We start from the raw sequence: 19,934 nt of genomic DNA on the forward strand, positions 1-19,934 counted from the left end.
CCTGAGCAATTTCTGCCTCTCAGATAAGTAACCACGGTCACCAATAATCTTTTTAGTGATCTATAATGAAGGGGGGTGGGGGTTCCCACTGACCACAAATGTAAGGGGAAGTCTTCCCTCATCATGCTAATGGACCCTGAGCTGTAGATATCGTATTATCTGCAGCAGTTTCATGTGACCGGAAAGTTATTTCAAGGCTTACTCCACATTAACCACTTGACCATCGGGCCTATTTTGGCACTTCTCTTCTTCATGTAAAAATCAAAATTTTTTTGCTAGAAAATTAATCAGAACCCCCAAACATTATATATTTTTTTATGTTTCATGAATTAAAAAATAACAAAACAGTAAAGTTAGCCCAATTTTTTTGTATAATGTGAAAGATGATGTTTTCCCCGAGTAAATAGATACCTAACATGTCACGCTTTAAAATTGCGCACACTCATGGAATGGCGCCAAACTTCGGTACTTAAAAATCTCCATAGTTGACGCTTGAATTTTTTTTACAGGTTACTATTTTTGAGTTACAGAGGAGGTCTAGTGCTAGAATTTTTGCACACGCTCTAACGCACGCGATGATACCTCACATGTGGGGTTTGAACGGTGTTTACATATGTGGGCGGGACTTGCATACGTGTTCGCTTCTGCGTGCGAGCTATCGGGGATAGGGGCATTTTAAAACCTTTTTTTTTTCCTTTTACTTAATTTTTTTTTTTACACTTTTTTTTTGATCACTTTTATTCCTATTACAAGGAATGTAAACATCCCTTGTAATAGGAATCAGTGTGACAGGTCCTCTTTATGGAGAGATGTGGGGTCAATAAGACCCCACATCTCTCCTCCAGGCTTACAAGCATGAGATTGTGAAAAACATTCACCGATCTCACGCCGACAGTCTCGATTGGGGCTTTGTTTACTTCCGGGTACCGAGCGTGATGTCATAACGTCGCGCTCGGGTCTCCGACGGTCATAGAGATGACTGGTGACCATCTGGTCACCAGTCATCTCTATGCTTCCCCAGCCAGCGCCGGCCGATTTACTCTCCGGGCCCCCGATGGCACGGGAGAGCCCAGAGAAGCACCGGACGTCCCCTCTCGCTGCCTATAAGAATGCCGCTTTGATCGTTCTTATTGTGCACAGAATCGCCGGCTGAAGACGGTGATATCTGAAGGATGCCTGTAGCTGCAGGCATCATTCAGATATCACAGCAGAAAGTCGAGGACGTCATTTGACGTTCAGCGGTTGTTAAGTGGTTAAAAAGGCTGAGAAAGACTGGCCTAGAGGAAGGAGATTGTTCATTGAGGGCATCATCAGTAATAGTGTTCAATAATAGTCCAAGAAAATGGAAAGATACACCACCGTGGCATGTCCTGCTGAACTACAGGCTCTTACACGTGTCACATAGTAGTGTAGAGATGAATACAGTACAGACCTTTGTGACAGGGAAATACTTCTCAGTATGTGTAGTCAGGTGTTAGCTGGAACTACCTTTAATCTCTTTTGAGTGGCATTTATCTCATTACAACCACGCTTATCTACTCTCGTGGCTGTGCCAGGTCTCTTGTCAGACTTCTGAAAGTAATATACTCCAACAATAAACATGACCATACCTGAACACTACTAATTAATTGCATAAATAACTTATCTGTACCTGTATGACATGTTCTTCGCTTGTAATCTCTATGGCTTCTTGGCAGTGTTCTAATGCTGTAAATATTGAATTGCAGGACCTACAACAAACACACAGTCAATGATTATTATTAAGTTACGCACAAAAAAGGCTTTCACATCGAAAATTGACATAGACGCATTAATGAAAAAAACTCCCACTGGCCAAACTCACTTTAGTACAAGCTATTTAACTTCCTAAGATCAATATCAATGTAGAGTAGAATGTCCAGCCAAAAAAGAAGTAATGCAATTTAATGTGTGGAGATTGTTTTTGTCTCTTTAAAACTGATGTTTGCAAAATATAAATAGCAACTTTAAAGCCTCATTGGATTTTCCGACGGAAATTGTGTGATGGCAGGCTGTTGTCGGAAAATCCGACCATATGTATGCTCCATCGAACAATTGTTGTCAGATTTGTTGGATAGCATGCTTTAAAATCTTCCGACAACAAATGTGTGTTTTCGGATTATCTGATCGTGTGTACACAAGTCCATTGGACAAAACTCCAAAGTACAAACACGCATGCTCAGAAGCAATGCTAACCATAACACAACATTAGCAGAAGTTGCCCAAAGGGTGGTGCTAAAGAGCTGAAAAAACACGTAGTTTTGTGTTTGTTTGTCAACAATAGTGTGCTGTTTGTATGCAAGACAACTTCCTGGCCAACACCCTTCGAGGTACAGCATCATTGCTACACTAGAAGCTGCATTTGGTGGACTTTGCTTGCAGGCTCTCCAAGTATTTGTGTGACTTTGTAGGAGGGCTAAGAGAAAAAGGTCATTGCAGATGCCCTTATAATTAAGCTGAAGCACATTTTTTAATGGGAGGCCACAGTTCTACTTTAATAGAAGATATTTTACATCATTACAAGACGCCAGCAACGTGTTTACATAAACTAATATTACCAAGTTCTTTAAACATATTTAAGGGAAGCATTTAAGTAAACATGTTTCTTGATCATACATCACGGAACACAGAGCCTTAATTACTTAATGGGTTATGTAGTCACCACAGGTGATTGGACACTGGTTAACCCAATTAGAATTCAGTTTCTCCCCTATATAACCCCTCCCAAATGGAGAGTGCCTCAGTTTTTTCACCAGTGTTACAGTGGCTGGTCACGTTCAACATGTGCTAAGAAAAAAAATGCTCTTTTGATGGTCTGGCTGCAGAGACCTAGGAGCTATAACCGGATCCATTCCTCGGGCTGATATCAAAGGCCTAAGATGGTTGGTACCCGGGCCTCATGGGATGCAGACTTTGGTGTACTAATACATCCCTAGTAAAGAGTTTCTGGCAGAGTCTTCTACAGGTCCAGGTATGAGGGTTTTCTCGAATAAAACCCTTTGTAAACGGATGAAGGTTAGCACAACTTTCCCGCCGTGATGGGTGAAAGCTGGAACTACTTTTGGTAGCTTTCCTGCAGCGTGGATCAAGGAAGAAGATCATTTTTTTATTTATGCATTATCTTCTTGGAGTAGGATGTCTTTCCTGGTTTTCACCACTGGAGGTAGTAAGTCCAACCTGGTGTTTTCTTACATAGCCTTCCAGGGTAAACATGCTCAGTGAAGTCGGTCATAATAACACCACTCACCTCCTTCCACTGCAGGCTCTGCCACAATACACATACAGGGGTCCGTGGACTGGCTCCTTACCAGATCTTCATGATCCCTTATTACAGGGGATCATAAACAGCATATAAAGGGTAGTCACTCCTAGTCACGTAGTTCAGACGTACATGATCCAATTGGGTCTCATTCACAAGTGATTTCACCGACAACCATGCCCACCATGTAAAACAATGATAAAAAGATCCACATAGTGTATGATAAAAAGCTCCACATAGTTACCCTTTCACTGGGGGAACGTTTGGAGCTTGTTTGAGATGACGACAGCGTGCTGCTCCGCCCTACTTCCGTTTCGTAAAAAACATACTTCTTCCAGGGGCCCATTTACCATTTAATACACTATGTGGAGCTGTTTATCATTGTTTTACATGGTGGGCATGGTTGTCAGTGAAATCACTTGTGAATGAGACCCAATTGGATCATATACGTCTGAACTACGTGACTAGGAGTGACTACCCTTTATATGCTGTTTATGATCCCCTGTAATAAGGGATCATGGAGATCTGGTAAGGAGCCAGTCCATAGCCTGGTGGAGGATTATCACTGTTTCCTTTGAAAAGGTTTTCTACTATATGACATTTGGCACAAACCACGGTTGTTTTTATAAGACTTTTGTTAAAAACGTATAGACTTTATTGCGACAGTTATAATAATTTTTTATTATTTTTTTATATTTTTAATTGTTTATTTTGATTTCCAGCTTCTGTTTATATGTGTTTTTTTGATTGAAATGTATATGTTTTGCTTTCAAGAGTTCTTGCGTTAAGGCCCCATACTCACGAGCAAACATGTCTGCTGAAACTGGCCCGCAGGCCAGTTTCAGCAGACATGTTTGGTCGTGTGTGGGCGCGAGCGGGCCGAATTCCAGCAAACATTTGCCCGCCGGGCCTTTTCCCAGCAGACAAATATTCCTGGACTTGTTTTAAAACAGCCCGCTGGAATTCTGCCCGCTCGGACATGTACGGTCGTCAGTACAGACCTACCGTACATGTCCAGGCGCCCGCCGTCCCTCGCATGCGTCGAATGACTTCGACGCATGCGTGGAAGCATTTTAAAGGCGGGCCGCCCACGTCGCCGCGTCATCGACGCGGCGACACCGCGGACACGCCCCGCGTATTGTTTACGCGCGGACTTCTGTACGATGGTGTGTACAACCATCGTACAGAAGCCCTCTGGCAGACATGTATGGTGAAAACGGTCCGACGGACCGCTTTCACCATACATGTTTGGTCGTGAGTACCCGGCCTTAGAGTTATGCCGCGTACACACCATCACTTTATGTGATGAAAAAAAACGTCATTTTCTGTGAAGTAAAAAACAACGTTTTTGAAACTCCAATTTTCAAAAACGATGTTGCCTACACACCATCATTTTTTCACAATGCTCCAGCAAAGCGAGGTTACGTTCACCACGTTTTTCCATTGAAGCTCGCTTCATAACTAGCTTCTGGGCATGCGCGGGTGTAAAAACGTTGTTTTAAACGTCGTTTTTTGCTACACACGGTCAATTTCTGTGAAGTAAAAAACGACGTTTTGAAAAACGACACATAAAACTGAATCATGCTTTAATTTTTTTTTGTCGTTTTTCACAAGACATAAAACGACGTTTAAAGTGACGTTTTTAAAAACATCGTTTTTTTTTCATCACATAAAGTGATGGTGTGTACGCGGCATTAGCCCGATTTATATATTTCTCACATTTTTCACTTGTATTTATTGTTTACTTGTTAATCGCAGCTCTCGGAGTGAATAGGCTGTCATTGGGTCGCAGGCATTTTATCCTTCCTTTCACTCTTTTCTGTTCATGGTATTTTAGCGCAGTTCCTTTCCATTTTTGCATACAGGGGTCCACAAGATGCCCCCCAGTAATCTTTCCCCCCCGCTTCCTCGTCACATGGATGGGGGGAGGGCCCAAATTGGTTGCTAGTGCCCGTGCGCAATGCAGGACACCTGTGTGCAGGCGCCAAGAGGTTGGTTCAAAAGCCCTGCACGCCAGAGCCTTCTGTAAGCAGCATGGACACAGAGCTGTGGGCTGTAAGTATCCCTGTGGATTGAACCAGGCAAACATAAGACTCCTACTCGGCATCAGGTTGTGCAGTAAGCTAATATATGTGATTGTAAGACTATAACACAACAGAGATTGCATTTATATTTGTGGATAGTACCTTTGCTTTACAGTAAGGACTATGTCCCCGAGAAAAGGGGCCATGGCTGGTAAAGAGGCACCAGAAAATCCCTGCTTATGGCTAAGGATTCTGAGCTTGCCTGCAGTTTACCTTTCCCCTCTGACAGCCTAATAGCAGCCTCACAGGGTTAACCCCCTCTCTGTTTTTTTGCAGCTTCTCCTATGGCAGCTCCTGTATACGTCACTGAGGAAGTTTTTAAAAAGTTGCTTTGGATGGCCTAAAAGAAAGGATTGCTACTATTATCGCAACTTCCTTAAATTATAGCAGAAAACGGGGTAGATCCCCTTCATCTGCTCTGGCTCTCTTATCAGAAGAGCCTTCTGAGGGTGAAAAATCCATTTCTGGAGATGAGGATCATGTGCAGTCTGAGGACTCAGAGGATGAGAGGATTCCTGCTACCTCTCAGTCGCTAAAGACGCAGGTGCAGTATTATGTGGTTCGTGCCACACAGATTGCCCCCTGTTGAAGCTTAAATGTCCTCTGTTTCCTCTTTGGGATATCGAAAGTCCCCGCAGGCTGCATGCTCCTTTTCCAGTTCATCCCTTGCTGGATAAACTGATGTATGATGGCTGGGTTCACCCAGATAAACTGTTTCTCCTCCTAAGCAGTTCTCCCTCCTTAATCCTATAGAGGAAGGTTTCACTAAGAAATAGGGGGTACCTGCTATAGATGCAGCTATTTCTTGTTTAAACAAAAGCCTGACCTGTCCTATAGACAATGCTCAGGGCTATAAGGATCCAACTGATTAGAAGCTGGAGTCCCTAATAAAAACCTCCTCTTCCATGGCTAAGGCTGTAGTACAACCTGCAGTGGCAGCCGTTGGTGTATATCAGTTCCTTAAGGAACAAATGAAGCAGATGATTAACCTCCTCCCTACAGAGGAGATTGAGGTTTATGAAGACCTTCTTAGGCCTTGTGTGTTGCGGTTGATGCGATCATGGACTCTGTTCAACAAGCATCCCGCTTATATCTCCTGAAGCTACACATGCGCAGGCCCCTTTGGTTAAAACATTGGGAGGCCGATGTTCTTGCTAGAAATACTTGGCAGTGTTCCCCTTTGGGGGAGGGACGCCTGTTTGAGGATGATTTGGATAAATACATCCAAAAGATTACCAGAGGCAAGTCTACTCTGTTGCCGCTTATGAAGAAGAGTAAACGTCCCCGATTTAAATGTACTCTTTCTCCAGCCCCTGGAACCTCATTCTCCAGGCAGTGGCAACGGCCTCCCCAGTAAAACACTAGGGGAAAGGCCCAGAGCCAAGCCCAAGGACAGAAAAGGCTTGGGGTTCAAAGTCTAAGCAGACCCCCATGACTTCCCTATGAAGGGATGCCCCCGCTCGGCCGAGTGGGAGGAAGGCTGCTGTAATTTACAAACGCCTGGCAGAATAAAGGTTCTGGACTAGGGGGTCTTCTCCACAGTGTCCTCGGGCTACAAGCTAGAGTTCAGAGAACTTCCGCCACCCCGTTTTCAGAGATTAAGAGTTGTCAAAGATTCAGAAAAAATAAGGCTTTTTACTTGGCCTTGAAACACCTGTTGTCTCAAGGGGTAATCTTTGAGTTAGCCCCAGAGGAGCAGGGATCACGGTTTTACTCAAACCTTTTCCGTTTCTCAACATTCGCTCCTTTCGAAAGGAGTCTGTCCATTCAGTTGTTTCCACCCTTCGTTTAGGAGAATTCTTGGCATCAATAGACATCAGAGATGCATATCTGCATGTGCCAATATTTCCCGCTCACCAAAGGTTTCTAAGGTTTGCGATGGTTCAGTACCACTTTCAGTTTGTGGTCCTTCCTTTTGAGCTGCTACAGCACCTCGAGGGTTAACAAAAATACTGGCCCCGGCCCTGGCAAGGCTAAGGGCACAAAGCATAGCAGTAACAGCCTATCTGGACGATCTGTTGATCATAGATCAGTTCGCTGTACGTATGGGCCACTATGTACACAGCACAGTGGAATATTTAGAGTACCTAGACTAGGTCCTCAACCTGGAGAATTCCTCCTTTCAGCCTCAAAGTAGGCTGGACTTTGGCATGATTATAGACACGTCCCGAAGCCAGGTTTTACTTCCCTACCAAAGGCAAAACCATAGTAGACTTGGTCCAAATGATAGAGGCAAAGAGAAGGCCTTCCATCTCTATGCAGGAGGTTATTGGGGAAGATGGTAGCCTCACTCGAGGCTGTTCCTTACGCCCAGTTTTACTCAAGGTCGTTACAGGGCAGAATTCTGTCAGCTTGGAACAAAGCTGTTAAGGCCCTGGACCTTCCTATGATCTTATCTCCAAAGGTTCACCAGAGCATCAGTTGGTGGTTGCTCCCCAAAATCTGTCAAAAGGAAAATCCTTCACTCTGGTTACCTGGAAAGTGGTGACCACAGACGCCAGCCTTCTTGGCTGGGGGGCAGTTCTAAAATAAGCATCTGCCCAGGGGAGGTGATCCAGAGCCGAAAAGCTCCTTTCCATCAACACTCTGAAGATTCAGGCATTTGGCCCTCAGAGTTTGGTCTTACAGACTGCAGGGTTGGCCTGTTCAGATTCAGTCCGACAATGCTACGGACGTGGCCTATATCAATCACCAAGGAGGCACCAGAAGTCTTGATGCCCAAAGAGAGGTGATTCACATCCTAGGCGGGGCAGAAAGGCATATCCTCGCCTGTCTGCAGTCTTCATTCCAGGGGTAAAAGATTGGCAGGCACATTTTTCAACCCGCCAGAAGCTGAGTCCAGGAGAATGGTCTCTACACCCGACATATTTCAAATCATATGTCAGATATGGGGTACCCCAAATGCGGACCTGTTGGCTTCCCGGTTCAGCGCAAAGCTGGAGGAGGGTCAGATGCCCTAACAATCTCATGGGATCGTTATTCTCTGATTACACATTCCCTCCAGTTCCACTTCTCCCACAATTCCTTTAGAAAGTCAAGAGGGCAGGAAAGCCAGTGATTTTGATCACCCCGGCTTGGCCCAGGAGACCCAGGTACGTGGAAATTGTAAGGATGGCAGTAGGTAGACCTTGGTTTCTCCCACTACGTTCGGACCTACTATTGCAGGGTCCTATATTCCTTCCTGCCGTACAAAGTCTAAATTTGACGGTTTGGCTGTTGAGACCCACATTCTGAGGAAACGTGGGCTCTCAGGTCCAATCCTATCCACCCTGGTTAATGCTAGGAAGCCGGCCTCCAGGTTCATCTACTACAGAATCTGGAAGGTATATGTTTCCTGGTGTAAACCCAGAAGGGGGCATCCTAGGGAGTATGCCATTAATAGGATTCTTGCCCTTCCTCAGTTGAGATCTCATTTCCTACTCTGGGCCTTTGTTCAGTGAGTGCTGCACTTGAATCCGCCAGCTAAGTCTCCTGTGTGCCCATGGGATTAGAATTTGGTATTATCTGTTTTACAGAAGCTACCTTTTGAATCATTACACCATGCTTCTTAAATCTTTTTGACAAAGAAACTGTTTTTTCTTGTAGCCATATCCTCGGCAAGGAGGGTATCGGAATTGGCGTCTCTCTCTGTAAAGAACCATATATATTCATGATGACAGGGTGGTGCTGTGTCCTCACCCGACTTTTTACCTAAGGTGGTTTCAGGTTATCATCTGAATCAAGATATAGTCTACCGTCTTTTTTTTCCAGATCCGCAGTCTGCGAAGGAAGAAGGTCTACACTCTATGGATGTTGTAAGAGCGGAGAAAGTTTATCTGCAAGCAACGGCTCAGATACAAAAGACTGATTGTCTGTTATTCTGCCAGGGCCCAGGGAAGGGCCAGGCAGTGTCGAAATCTACTATTCGACAAGTCATTATTTAGGCCTATGGTGAGAAAAGAAGATCCCTCCTTTTCAGGTGAAGGCGCACTCGGCTAAAGCAGTTGGTGCTTCATGGGCAGTGCATCACCCGGCCTCCATGGCTCAGATCTGTAAGGCTGCTACTTGGTCTTCGGGCCATACATTTACTAAGTTCTACCAGGTAGATGTGAAAGGGTATGAGGATGCCGCCTTCGGGCGTAGTGTGCTGCAGGCAGCAGTATAGATCCTCTGGCCCGATTGCGGTCTTATTCAGATCTGTCTCTCCCTCCCCTCAATTTTAGCATTGCTATGGGACATCCCATTAAGTAATTAAGGCTCTGTGTCCCGTGATGTATGATCAAGAAAATAGGATTTTTTAATACAGCTTACCTGTAAAATCCTTTTCTTGGAAATACATCACGGGACACAGAGCTCCCACACCTCTTCGGAGTTAAACGTGGAACACTTATTGCTTTGCTACAAAACTGAGGCACTCTCCATTTGGGAGGGGTTATATAGGGGAGGAACTCAACTCTAATTGGGTTAACCAGTGTCCAATCACCTGTGGTGACTACATAACTCATTAAGTAATTAAGGCTCTGTGTCCCGTGATGTATTTCCAAGAAAAGGATTTTACAGGTAAGCTGTATTAAAAAATTATATTTGTTCTTCCAATAGCAAAACCTGTACTTTATGGTTTTAGGGGGAGAGGACTGCTTACCCATTTACAGGTACAGCATATATACATTTTGGTTGCATAGGTTTTGCTAGCTAAAGACCTTTGACAATATCACAGGCCAGGTGACTTTCATGAGTTTACTATTGGTTGCGAAACCAATAAAATGTAAACTTTTGTGAGAGAATAATGGAGGCTGTCATGTCCCTGCTCCATGCAGATGCTTGGTTTCAATGCTGTTTGAATAAAGCATTCGTCCTATGGGTCTGTGACTCAAAATCAGAAACATAGTCAGAAGGCCAGCAATGACATCCCCCAATACTTCTTTCATTACAAGTATATTTTAGACTTTAAAGCAAACATATGACTACTTTAACTGGCCCATGACAGCATTAGGGGAATAGGATGTCTTAGCTTGTCATTAAAGAGGACCATTAATGACTGAGTTTATGCAAGAATATGAATATTTGGTCATAAATAATTCATACTTGTACAGGCTTACTTAATTGAGTGGGCATCAGCTGTCAAACCTTAGGGTGGTCTATCACCTCTGACTCTTAGCTCTAAGAGGTATCTGTAAACAAATTAAAGCCCAATGAGTGAATTATCTTGTGACAGACTCGGACCCTCTTATGTCTAAAATCATCCTATGTCCACTAGGGGCATAGGATGACTGAGAAATTATATCTTGGACTACCTGAGATGGGATTATTATGTAATTATTATCCACAATATATTCCAGGATATCTGTAAAGAACTATTTACTGGTTGTTGATTCTGAACTCAACAGGTTAATTGTAAGAGTGACTTATTCATACTGTTAGATGCTAATGCCATCCCCTCCAACCATCTGTCTGTTCTCTGTGCTAATTGACTCAGCTATTGTGTGAAGATGTCCTGTGTTTACACTTATGATAATGTGTATTGTTTAGCAGGTGAGCAGAGACGGGACGTCTACTCTGAAAGGTCATATCTCGGAGTCACCTCGTCTGGGTAAATGATTAGTTAATTAGCTCATGTTAATTTATGTTCTGTTACCTCCTCTTTAAACTGTATATAAGGTTGCATTAACACTCCATGTTTAGCACACAAACCAGTCTCGTCTCGTTGTGTGTTGAGGGCAGCTGGAATATCTGATATCTATATCCAGACTGATAGGAAGCGGTATATGACAGAAGCACTCAAGCGGAGTGTGGGATGTTCCGTTACATACCTTATATAGGGAAGCCTGCAAAATTCGAATAATTTAAAACGGAATGGCAAGATCCTTGCATACATCTAGGTGTGACTGATTTTTTCCAACAACCAGCCTGATTTTTTCAACAGAACTTCTAAAAAATCTGCAGATTTTCCTGCTGTGATCGAGACTTCTTTGGACAATAAAATAATAAACCAATAATTGGAAGTGGAGTGTTTCTTTAAAGGGGTTGTAAAGGTTTTTTTTTTTTTTTCTAAATAGGTTCCTTTAAGCTATTGCATTGCTGGTTCACTTACCTTTTCCTTCGATTTCCCTTCTAAATGTTTTTTCTTTGTCTGAATTTCTCACTTTCTGTAAGCTTGCCCCCATGATTTGTCTTAAATGTGTTGCGCTGCACTGCTGTTTTTTACTTTTATGATTGGGATTTGATATTTTGTCCCTCAGTGTTCTAGCTGCTGTTCGTAGGTTTTTATTTGCGCTGGTTGATTTACTATTTTCTGCCCCCATCATCTGGCTGGGGGTTAGTCAGCCAGAACAGCTTACTGAGGAGGAACAGGAAGTGAGAAATTCAGACAAAGAAAAAAAACATTTAGAAGGGAAATCGAAGGAAAAGGTAAGTGAACCAACAATGCACTAGCTTAAAGGAACCTATTTAGAAAATAAAAAACAAACCTTTACAACCCCTTTAAATTTAAAAGAGAAAATATTTAAAATAACTCATCTCCCACATATATTTTGTTATAGGTGCACTGAACTTGACACGCATCCATTATGTTGGTCATACTGCATTCATATTAACATAATTCTCAATAAGAATATGCATACATACCTCAGTTTGAAGTGTGAGCGCACCTCTCCATGTTCTATCTGGATAAGCTCATTGTAACAGGCAATCATACTGTTTTTCTCATAAAATCTCTGCAAAATATATTAATAAATTGCTGCTTGTTTTAAAATGACAGTATTCATAAGCAATCACTACAGGTAAACTACAGCTTTGTTGAGAAAATTCTAGTTTCCTCAAGGTGAACATGGTGTCGTTGGGGTGGTGTTCATTCAGGACAGACAGCAACAGCATCTTTGCCTTCTAGTGTTGCCTAGTTGTCTTGACCGCTGGGTCTGTTTAAAAAATAGGCATAACCAAAATAGCTGACATGGATTTTTACAGCCATACGTGGCACATTATTGGTCGTATCAAACATCCATAAACCACTTATGATGGAATAATCTATATGTGCAGGTAATCCAACTTTAGACTTCCTCGAAAATAGTGAGCCAATCACTAAAGCAGAAAATTAGATTTAAGAGGATGTTGTTAGCACAGAACTAGAAGCTACAAAAAGGCTTGTTTAGCAAATGTGTGTGTTACATCAATGTTTTGAAAAAAGTATAGTTTTCCTTTAACCGCTTGCCGACCAGCCACCGCAGTTTTGCGGCGGCAGGTCGGCTCGGCTGCGCGAGATCATGAAATATTACGTCATCTCGCGAATCAGCCAATAAGGGCATGTGCGTGCCGCTGGAGGCGCGCCCCCCCCCCCGCTCGCCCCTGGTACCGACGCATGCGTTATTGTAGCAAAAAGTAAAAAATATTCATTTTTTTCAAAATTGTCGCTCTATTTTTGTTTATAGCGCAAAAACTAAAAACCGCAGAGGTGATCAAATACCACCAAAAGAAAGCTCTTTTTGTGGGGAAAAAAGACGCCAATTTTGTTTGGAAGCCACGTTGCACGACCGCACACTTGTCAGTTAAAGCGACGAAGTGCCGAATCTCAAAAAGTGGCCCGGTCATTGACCAGCAATATGGTCCGGGGCTGAAGTGGTTAAAAAAACTTCTCAGCTATAAATAAGCACTTTTGAAAGTGTGAAACACGTCAGCTTTTGTATTTCGCTGTTTGCTGTGGCTTGTATTTTTTGGATTATTACCTCTTTTTTAATAAAGGCATTAATTTTGAGTTCGGCTGTCCAAAATTTTCTCTTCATGCAAAAAAGACTTCTGAGGCCTCGTACACACGACCGAGGAACTTGACGTAAATGAAACATCGTTTTCCTCGACATGTTCCTTGTCAGGCTTGTGGAGAAACTTGACAAGCTTTCTTTGCGTACACACTGTCAAGACCAAATCTCCTCGTTCTCAAACGCGCTGACGTACAACACGTACGACGGCAGGGGAAGTTCGATTCCACTGGCACAACCCTTGGGGCTGCTTTTGCTAATCTCATGTTACTGCGTGTTAAGTAAAAGTTTGGTAAGAGACGATTTGCACTTTTCAGTCTGTTACAGCGTGACAAATGTGTTATCTCCATTACAAACGCTACTTTTACCGAAGGTGTGCTCCCGTCTCATACTTTATTCTGAGCATGCGCGGGTTTCTAAGCATACACACGAACGTGTTTCTCGTCGAAAACCAGCCCGACGAGGAACACGACGAGGAAATTGAGACTCCCGTCGAGGAAAAAGAGAACTTGTCTCTTTTTTCTCGTCGAGTTCGACAGTTTTCTCGATGAGAAACATACACACGACCGATTTCCTCGTCAAAAAAGCTCTCCCACCAAGTTTCTTGATGGATTCTGTCGAGGAAAACGGTCGTGTGTACGAGGCCTAAAGCCCTGTACACACGATCAGTTTGTCTGATGAAAACGGACCGATGGTTTGTTTTCCATCGGTGAAAAAAGATAGAACATGTTTTAAAATTTTCCTATGGATAAAAAACTGATAGAAAAAAACTATCGTCTGTGTGGAACATCCACGCATGCTTAGAATAAAGTCGATGCATGCTCGGAAGCATTGAACTTCATTTTTCTCAGCACGTCATAATGTTTTACGTCACCGCGTTGGACACGGTCAGATTTTTGACTGATGGTGTGTAGGCAAGACTGATGAAAGTCAGCTTCATCAGATATCCGACAAAAAAATCCATCGGATTAGATTCCATCAGATATCCGATCGTGTGTCCTGTGCATTAGTTTCTATTATGTAGAAAGCTAATCTCAAACTTGTTTCACCAAAGTCTCAAAGTCATCTATTTGATACATTAAAGAAAAACATTTCTTTTTAGGTCTAGGATGGAACGTGGAAGGGTTAGTACCCCTTTCAGGTTGTTATTGCTGCCTAGGTTATTATTTGCCTTATTTATGTTTCCCAATGAATAATACTGGGACTGAAAATAAAGAAAAGTCTCAAATTTGGAGTTGTGACCAGAATAGGAGCATCTTCCAACTGAGACAACTGTCTAAAGCCAGGGCCGTTTGAAGGAATTTGGGGGCCCCAAGCAAAAAGCTGGGGACGGGGTGTTGCTGAGCTTTAAGTTGAGAAGCTTTTTACCCTCCCTACCGCATACCGCGTAGCAGGAGATTCAGTTTGCTGTTCCTGGCCGGACTGAAAGGAAGTGAGCACTGAGTGTGTGCACTTCCTGTCAGTCCGGCTAGGAACAGAAAACTGAATCTCCTGTACTGCGCGGTTACGGTACCTGGCTGGACTGCAGGAGGAACTAGGAAGAGGAGCTCGGCCACGCTACAGGCTGCAGTCCTGCTAGGGCCCCAGGCCAGCTCGGGGCCCCAAGCAGTTGCTTGTTTTGCCTGTCTTGTTCCGACGGGCCTGTCTAAAGCAGCCTTTCTCAACAAGTGCTCCTCCAGGGGTTGCTAGGTGTTCTTTGAGCTATGAGCAATGATGGATCTTGATCTCCCACGAACACTGACCATCAATGTTCTGGGGCTTTATTTCACTGGCATCCAATGTAAGGAGACACTTTTATGCCGCGTACACATGATCGCAATTTCCGACAACAAATGTTTAATGGGAGCTTGTTGTCGGAAATTCCGACCGTGTGTAGGCTCCATTGGACATTTGCTGTCGGAATTTCTGACAACAAAAATTTTAAAGCTGGTTCTCAAATTTTCCGACAACAAGTTTTGGAACACAATTCCGACGCACAAAGATCCACACATGCTCGGAATCAAGCAGAAGAGTCGCACTGCCTATTGAACTTCATTTTTTTCGGCTCGTCGTACGTCTTCGCATTTTTGACGTTCGGAATTTCTGACAACATTTGTGTGACCGTTTGTATGAAAGACAAGTTTGAGCCAACATCCGTCTGAAAAAAATCCACAGTTTTGTTGTCGGAATGTCCGATCGTCTGTACACGGCATTACACTTACCAGCAATGCGAGAGGGTGCTTTTTTCGATGGACCAATAATGTAAAAGGGCACTTCTCCACTGACCTCTAGTGTAGTGTTTTCACAGTCTGCTTTTTTCTGGCAATTATTATTATTAATTTCTTTTTATGAATGTTGAAAATTATTTTGTCATGTAGAGCACGTGGGCAAATCATAAAATGATCCACCCTGTGGTGTTGATTTACTAAGATTGGAGAGTGCAAAATCTGATGCCAATTAGCTTCTAACTTCAGCATGTTCAATTCAGCTTTGACAAAAAAAATGGAAGTTGATTGGCTTCTAAGCATAGCTGCAATAGAGACCTCAAAGCATGAGGTAGTCTAGCATGGCTTTCTTTATATGTTCAAAAAATATATTACATAGACATTTTGTAAATTTGTTTCACAGCCTGTCGTTGATCTTTCAACCTTATTATGTACCACTTGTCTCCTTTACTATTGTTCAGACCATATACGATAATCTATACATGCAGAATGGCACTGGCAGGAAGATCAAAGACAAGCTGTGAACCAAATTTGCAAAACTTGTATGTAATATATTTGTGAACGTAAAAAATCCATGCTGGGCTATGTCATGTTACATTATTAATGTTTTATATGAATTGAATAAATCAATGACATTTTAACAGTAGTGTATATGTAATATATTGTCAGGCACTTTTAAAGTCCTATGTATGGTTATGGTGGAGTTTCTTGCTATTTTGTAATTTTAAGGATGGTGGTGCCTATTTGGGCAACTCTGACAATATACTGTTATGGCCCGGATTCACAAAGCACTTGCCCTGGCGTATCTCGAGATACGTCGCGTAAGTGGAAATATGCGCCGTCGTATCTGTGCGCCTGACTCAGAAACTAAGATACGCCTGAAAATAGGCTTCATCCAAACGACGTAACTTGCCTATGCCGGCGTAGAGTGGGCGCATATTTACGCTGGTCGTATTTGGCGCTCCCATTGATTTTCTATTCACATATGCAAATGCGGGAGATACGCCGATTCACGAACGTACGTCTGTCCGACGCAGTGCGCGTAAAGTCATACGTCCGGCGCAAAGTTATGCCCCATAAAGGAGGTGTAACTAAGCAGCATCCATGCAAAGGGAACACAAGCCGGCGTATTTTGCGTAGTTTACGTTGTACGTGAATAGGGCTGGGCGTAGGTTACGTTCACGCCGTAGGCAGTTATCCAGCGTATCTTAGGCAGTTGTTCCGACGTGATTGTGAGCATGCGCACATGAGACGGCGCATGCGCAGTTGGCGATACGTATCTGTCTGGCGCTCGGCCCATCATTTGCATGGGGTCACGCATCATTAGCATGGCTCACACCCACTTCCACTTATGCCGACTTACGCCTGAGAAACCCACCACAGATTTGGGAGGAAGTGCTTTGTGAATTCAGTGCTTGCCTCTCTGCGCTGCGTCGGCGTAGCGTAAAGAAGATACACTACGGCGGCATAAATATGCGTCAGTGTCTGTGAATCCGGGCCTATATGTATATGTCTCAATAGACCACTTTTTTTAATGGAATCAGTCTATTGTGTTTCTCGCTTTCTTCTTTTATTACCCTTTTTTATAGCAACATATAACACAGCACTCTATTTTAACTATTAATAGGTGGTAAATTCCTGTCTCAGGTTGATGTCCTTAAATAAACGGAAGGACGAGCAGTCCTTCACCCAATGGCTTGGTGGCCTAGCATTTACTATATTAGCTAAAGTTAAATCTTATACTATTATAGTTTTCACTTGCCCAGTCGGAGGGGTGGGCAGGGGTAGTCCTTTCTCCGGAACTATAATGTTGACCTGAAATAAGGCCAGTTTTTGTGCTAGCCTTTTCAAGAAATAGAGCTTCATATGTTAGGCTACATGGGACTCATTCATGGTTGATCATTTTGATGTAATTTATCATACTTTCTTATGGACGTTTTATGGGTCTATGGTTGGACCCCCCCCCCCCCCCCCCCCCATTCTCCTCATATGTTATGGTTGTCACTTTTTGTACATTGACTATGCGGACAGTTCTATTTTTGTACTTGACTTTGTTTACTTACAATGTTCTATTACTATTTGATATCTTAATAAAAAGATTGAAACAGAAAAAAAGGGAGGGGCGAGCAGTCCTTCACCCCTAGTATTATGTCTATAGAAGCAGAAGGAAGGGGAGAGTATCCCATCACTATTTTACTATTGTAACAATCTTGTTAATGCTACCTGGAGGAATAGGGTGACATCTTTTCAATCTGTCCATTTTTGTGACCTTTTTAGAGTAAATGTAGGTTGACCTGCCTAAGCCCAATGACGATCTAAAAATGATTCCTGAGTCACCATTTTCTTGTACAGACTACAATAACTGGCATGGTTAAATGTCCTCACCCTGTTAAATCCAGCATGCAGGAGAGGAAGGACCGACGTTTCTTCTTGATCAGATGCTCTGCAACAAAACAGAAATATTCCTATAAATACCTACTACTGTGTTTCCCCGAAAATAAGACCAGGTCTTCTATTAATTTTAGTCACAAAGAACACAATAGGGCTTATTTTCAGGGTAGGGCTTATTTATTTATTTATGGTATGTACATTAAACAACATTTATTCAAATACAGTCATCTCTATTTCCATTTGAACCATTGGTCCTAATCTCTCATTTACAGCAATATATGGTAGCTCTCCCTAAACAACATTTATTCAATTACAGTCATGTCATCTTCTTCTGGAATATCATCATAACTCTCCAAACCCTGATTGCCAGCCTGAATTTCTTGCATCTCCATTTCCTTTTGAACCATTGGGCCTAATCTGTCATGTAAAGCAATATAGCTCTCCTTAAACTAGTACTTCTTGTCCATGTAGCCTGCTCGTAGTGCTTTGGCAACACAGCTGTCAGTGATTTTATCCCATGAATTCTTCACCCATGTCACAACCTCTAGCAGTTTAGGCTTCACAAAGTTTCCACGCTGATTTCTGACCAATCTATTTTCAGTGTATTCATTGATTTCTGTGCGCAAATGGTCCTTGAATGGTATGTTTATTGCAATATCAAGACTTAGGAGATAAGCAGTCATTCCTGCGCGAATCATTACTTGATCTATTCTTCTCTCTGCAAGGAAGTTCTTCATGTCTTTTGCGCGGTGAGTGCTGGCTGAATCCCAGACTAGCAGACCTCTTTGGCCACCTCTCAGAACAAGTGGCAGCATTAAATTGATCCACTTTCTTATAACTGCTTGTGTGCACCAGGCTTTTTCTGTTTCAAGAACATAAATGCCTGAAACACGTTCAATCTTATCTTTCTTGCCCTTTGCGATAATTAGAGGTGTGGCTTTTGTTCCATCCAGACGAATTGCCAAAACACAAGTAACACGTACACTTTCATAACCAGTGGAGGGAACGTAGATTGAGGAGGCTTCCCTCCGATCAATTGTCGTTTGAGATCCTTGGCCCATATACACTGCAGTTGCATCCATTGCAATCATGTTGGAGAGTTGGTATTTAGAAAAGTCTATGCCATCAACAAAGAACTTGAATGCAAGTGCACGTTTAACAACTTCATTATCTTCCAGCTTGAACAGTGTTGTTGATCTTCTTAGAGACAGTTCATATCGCTGAAGGAAGCCATCCAGCCAGTGGTGTGATGCTTTGAAATCTTCTGGGGATATGTCGAATTGTGGTGCCATTGCAAGGGCAAATGCTTGAATATCAGCCTTGCGAACAACCAAAGCCTTTGCTCTCTTGTCAGCAATCCATTCACAGATGGTATCTTCCAGCTCAAGATATAATGGCTGCCGACCTGATCCACACTTGTGCTTCTTAGCATTTCCCTCGTCCACCTTTTGACTGAGGTTACCGTACTCTGCTCGCCATTTTCGGACCATTAGGAGATCTAACTTCATCTCTTTGCAGAAAGCGGTAAGATTCTTGCCGTGGGAGTCCTTTCTTGTACTCGACAGAATAGCTCTTTCTCTTTGAACTCATCTTGTCTGGGGATCAAAATACCGTACTGTATTAATACCGTATACGGTACGCATAAAGTGCGCAAAAGTCTGTCTGGCTGGTTGTTGCTTTAAAAAAAATCCTGTTCCTTTAAAGCATGATAAATAACACAGTGTTTGTGTCATTTATCCCTCTCTATTGTCTAACCTGTTAAAATCCAAAAATTCAGTGTCCGCTGTCTTCCTCTCAGGTCTCCCACCCCCCATTGTCAGGTCAGGAGTCCGTTTTTTACATCATTATTACTGGTACTGTATGAGGTTCAGTGCAGTTTTATACTGGTATACCGGTAAAAGTACCTGTTTAACACCTTTTATTCGTCTCTTTTATTCTTCTCTGAGATCTCTGAGGTGATGATTAAAGAGAAGAGTTCGGCTGTGGTGACGTCAGCCCGCTCCGTGCACTAAAGATGGAGGGGGGCGCAGACGTCAGCGGGAGGAGAGGAGGAAAAAGAAGAGCCGTGATTGCCGCTGAAGTCAGTGCGCTGAAGACGACATCTGGTGGGAGGAGGGGAGGAAAGAGAATAGCCGAGAACCCCGGCTGACGTGCGCAGAAGAGGAAGCAGCAGCAGACATCAGCTGGGAGGAGAGAAGAGGACCTCCGGCGGGGCAGCGGTGGGTGTAAACCTGTTTGTTTTAAATATAGC

General features: G+C 43.1%; 1 protein-coding gene across 2 annotated transcripts in view; it reads right to left on the bottom strand.

Moving 5' to 3' along the window:
* Positions 1-19,934, bottom strand: part of PDE8B (phosphodiesterase 8B) — a 120,724-nt gene that overhangs the window by 73,880 nt on the left and 26,910 nt on the right. For both annotated transcript variants that reach the window (XM_040340900.1, XM_040340909.1), the window contains 3 exons: positions 17,678-17,735; positions 11,965-12,053; positions 1,652-1,730 (listed from right to left, as the gene is read on the bottom strand). In XM_040340900.1, coding sequence (XP_040196834.1) covers positions 1,652-1,730; positions 11,965-12,053; positions 17,678-17,735 — 226 coding nt within the window. The remainder of the gene's footprint in view (positions 1-1,651; positions 1,731-11,964; positions 12,054-17,677; positions 17,736-19,934) is intronic.

This window comes from Rana temporaria, chromosome 1 (genome assembly GCF_905171775.1).
Source record: "Rana temporaria chromosome 1, aRanTem1.1, whole genome shotgun sequence".
Taxonomy (NCBI): Eukaryota; Metazoa; Chordata; class Amphibia; order Anura; family Ranidae; genus Rana; species Rana temporaria.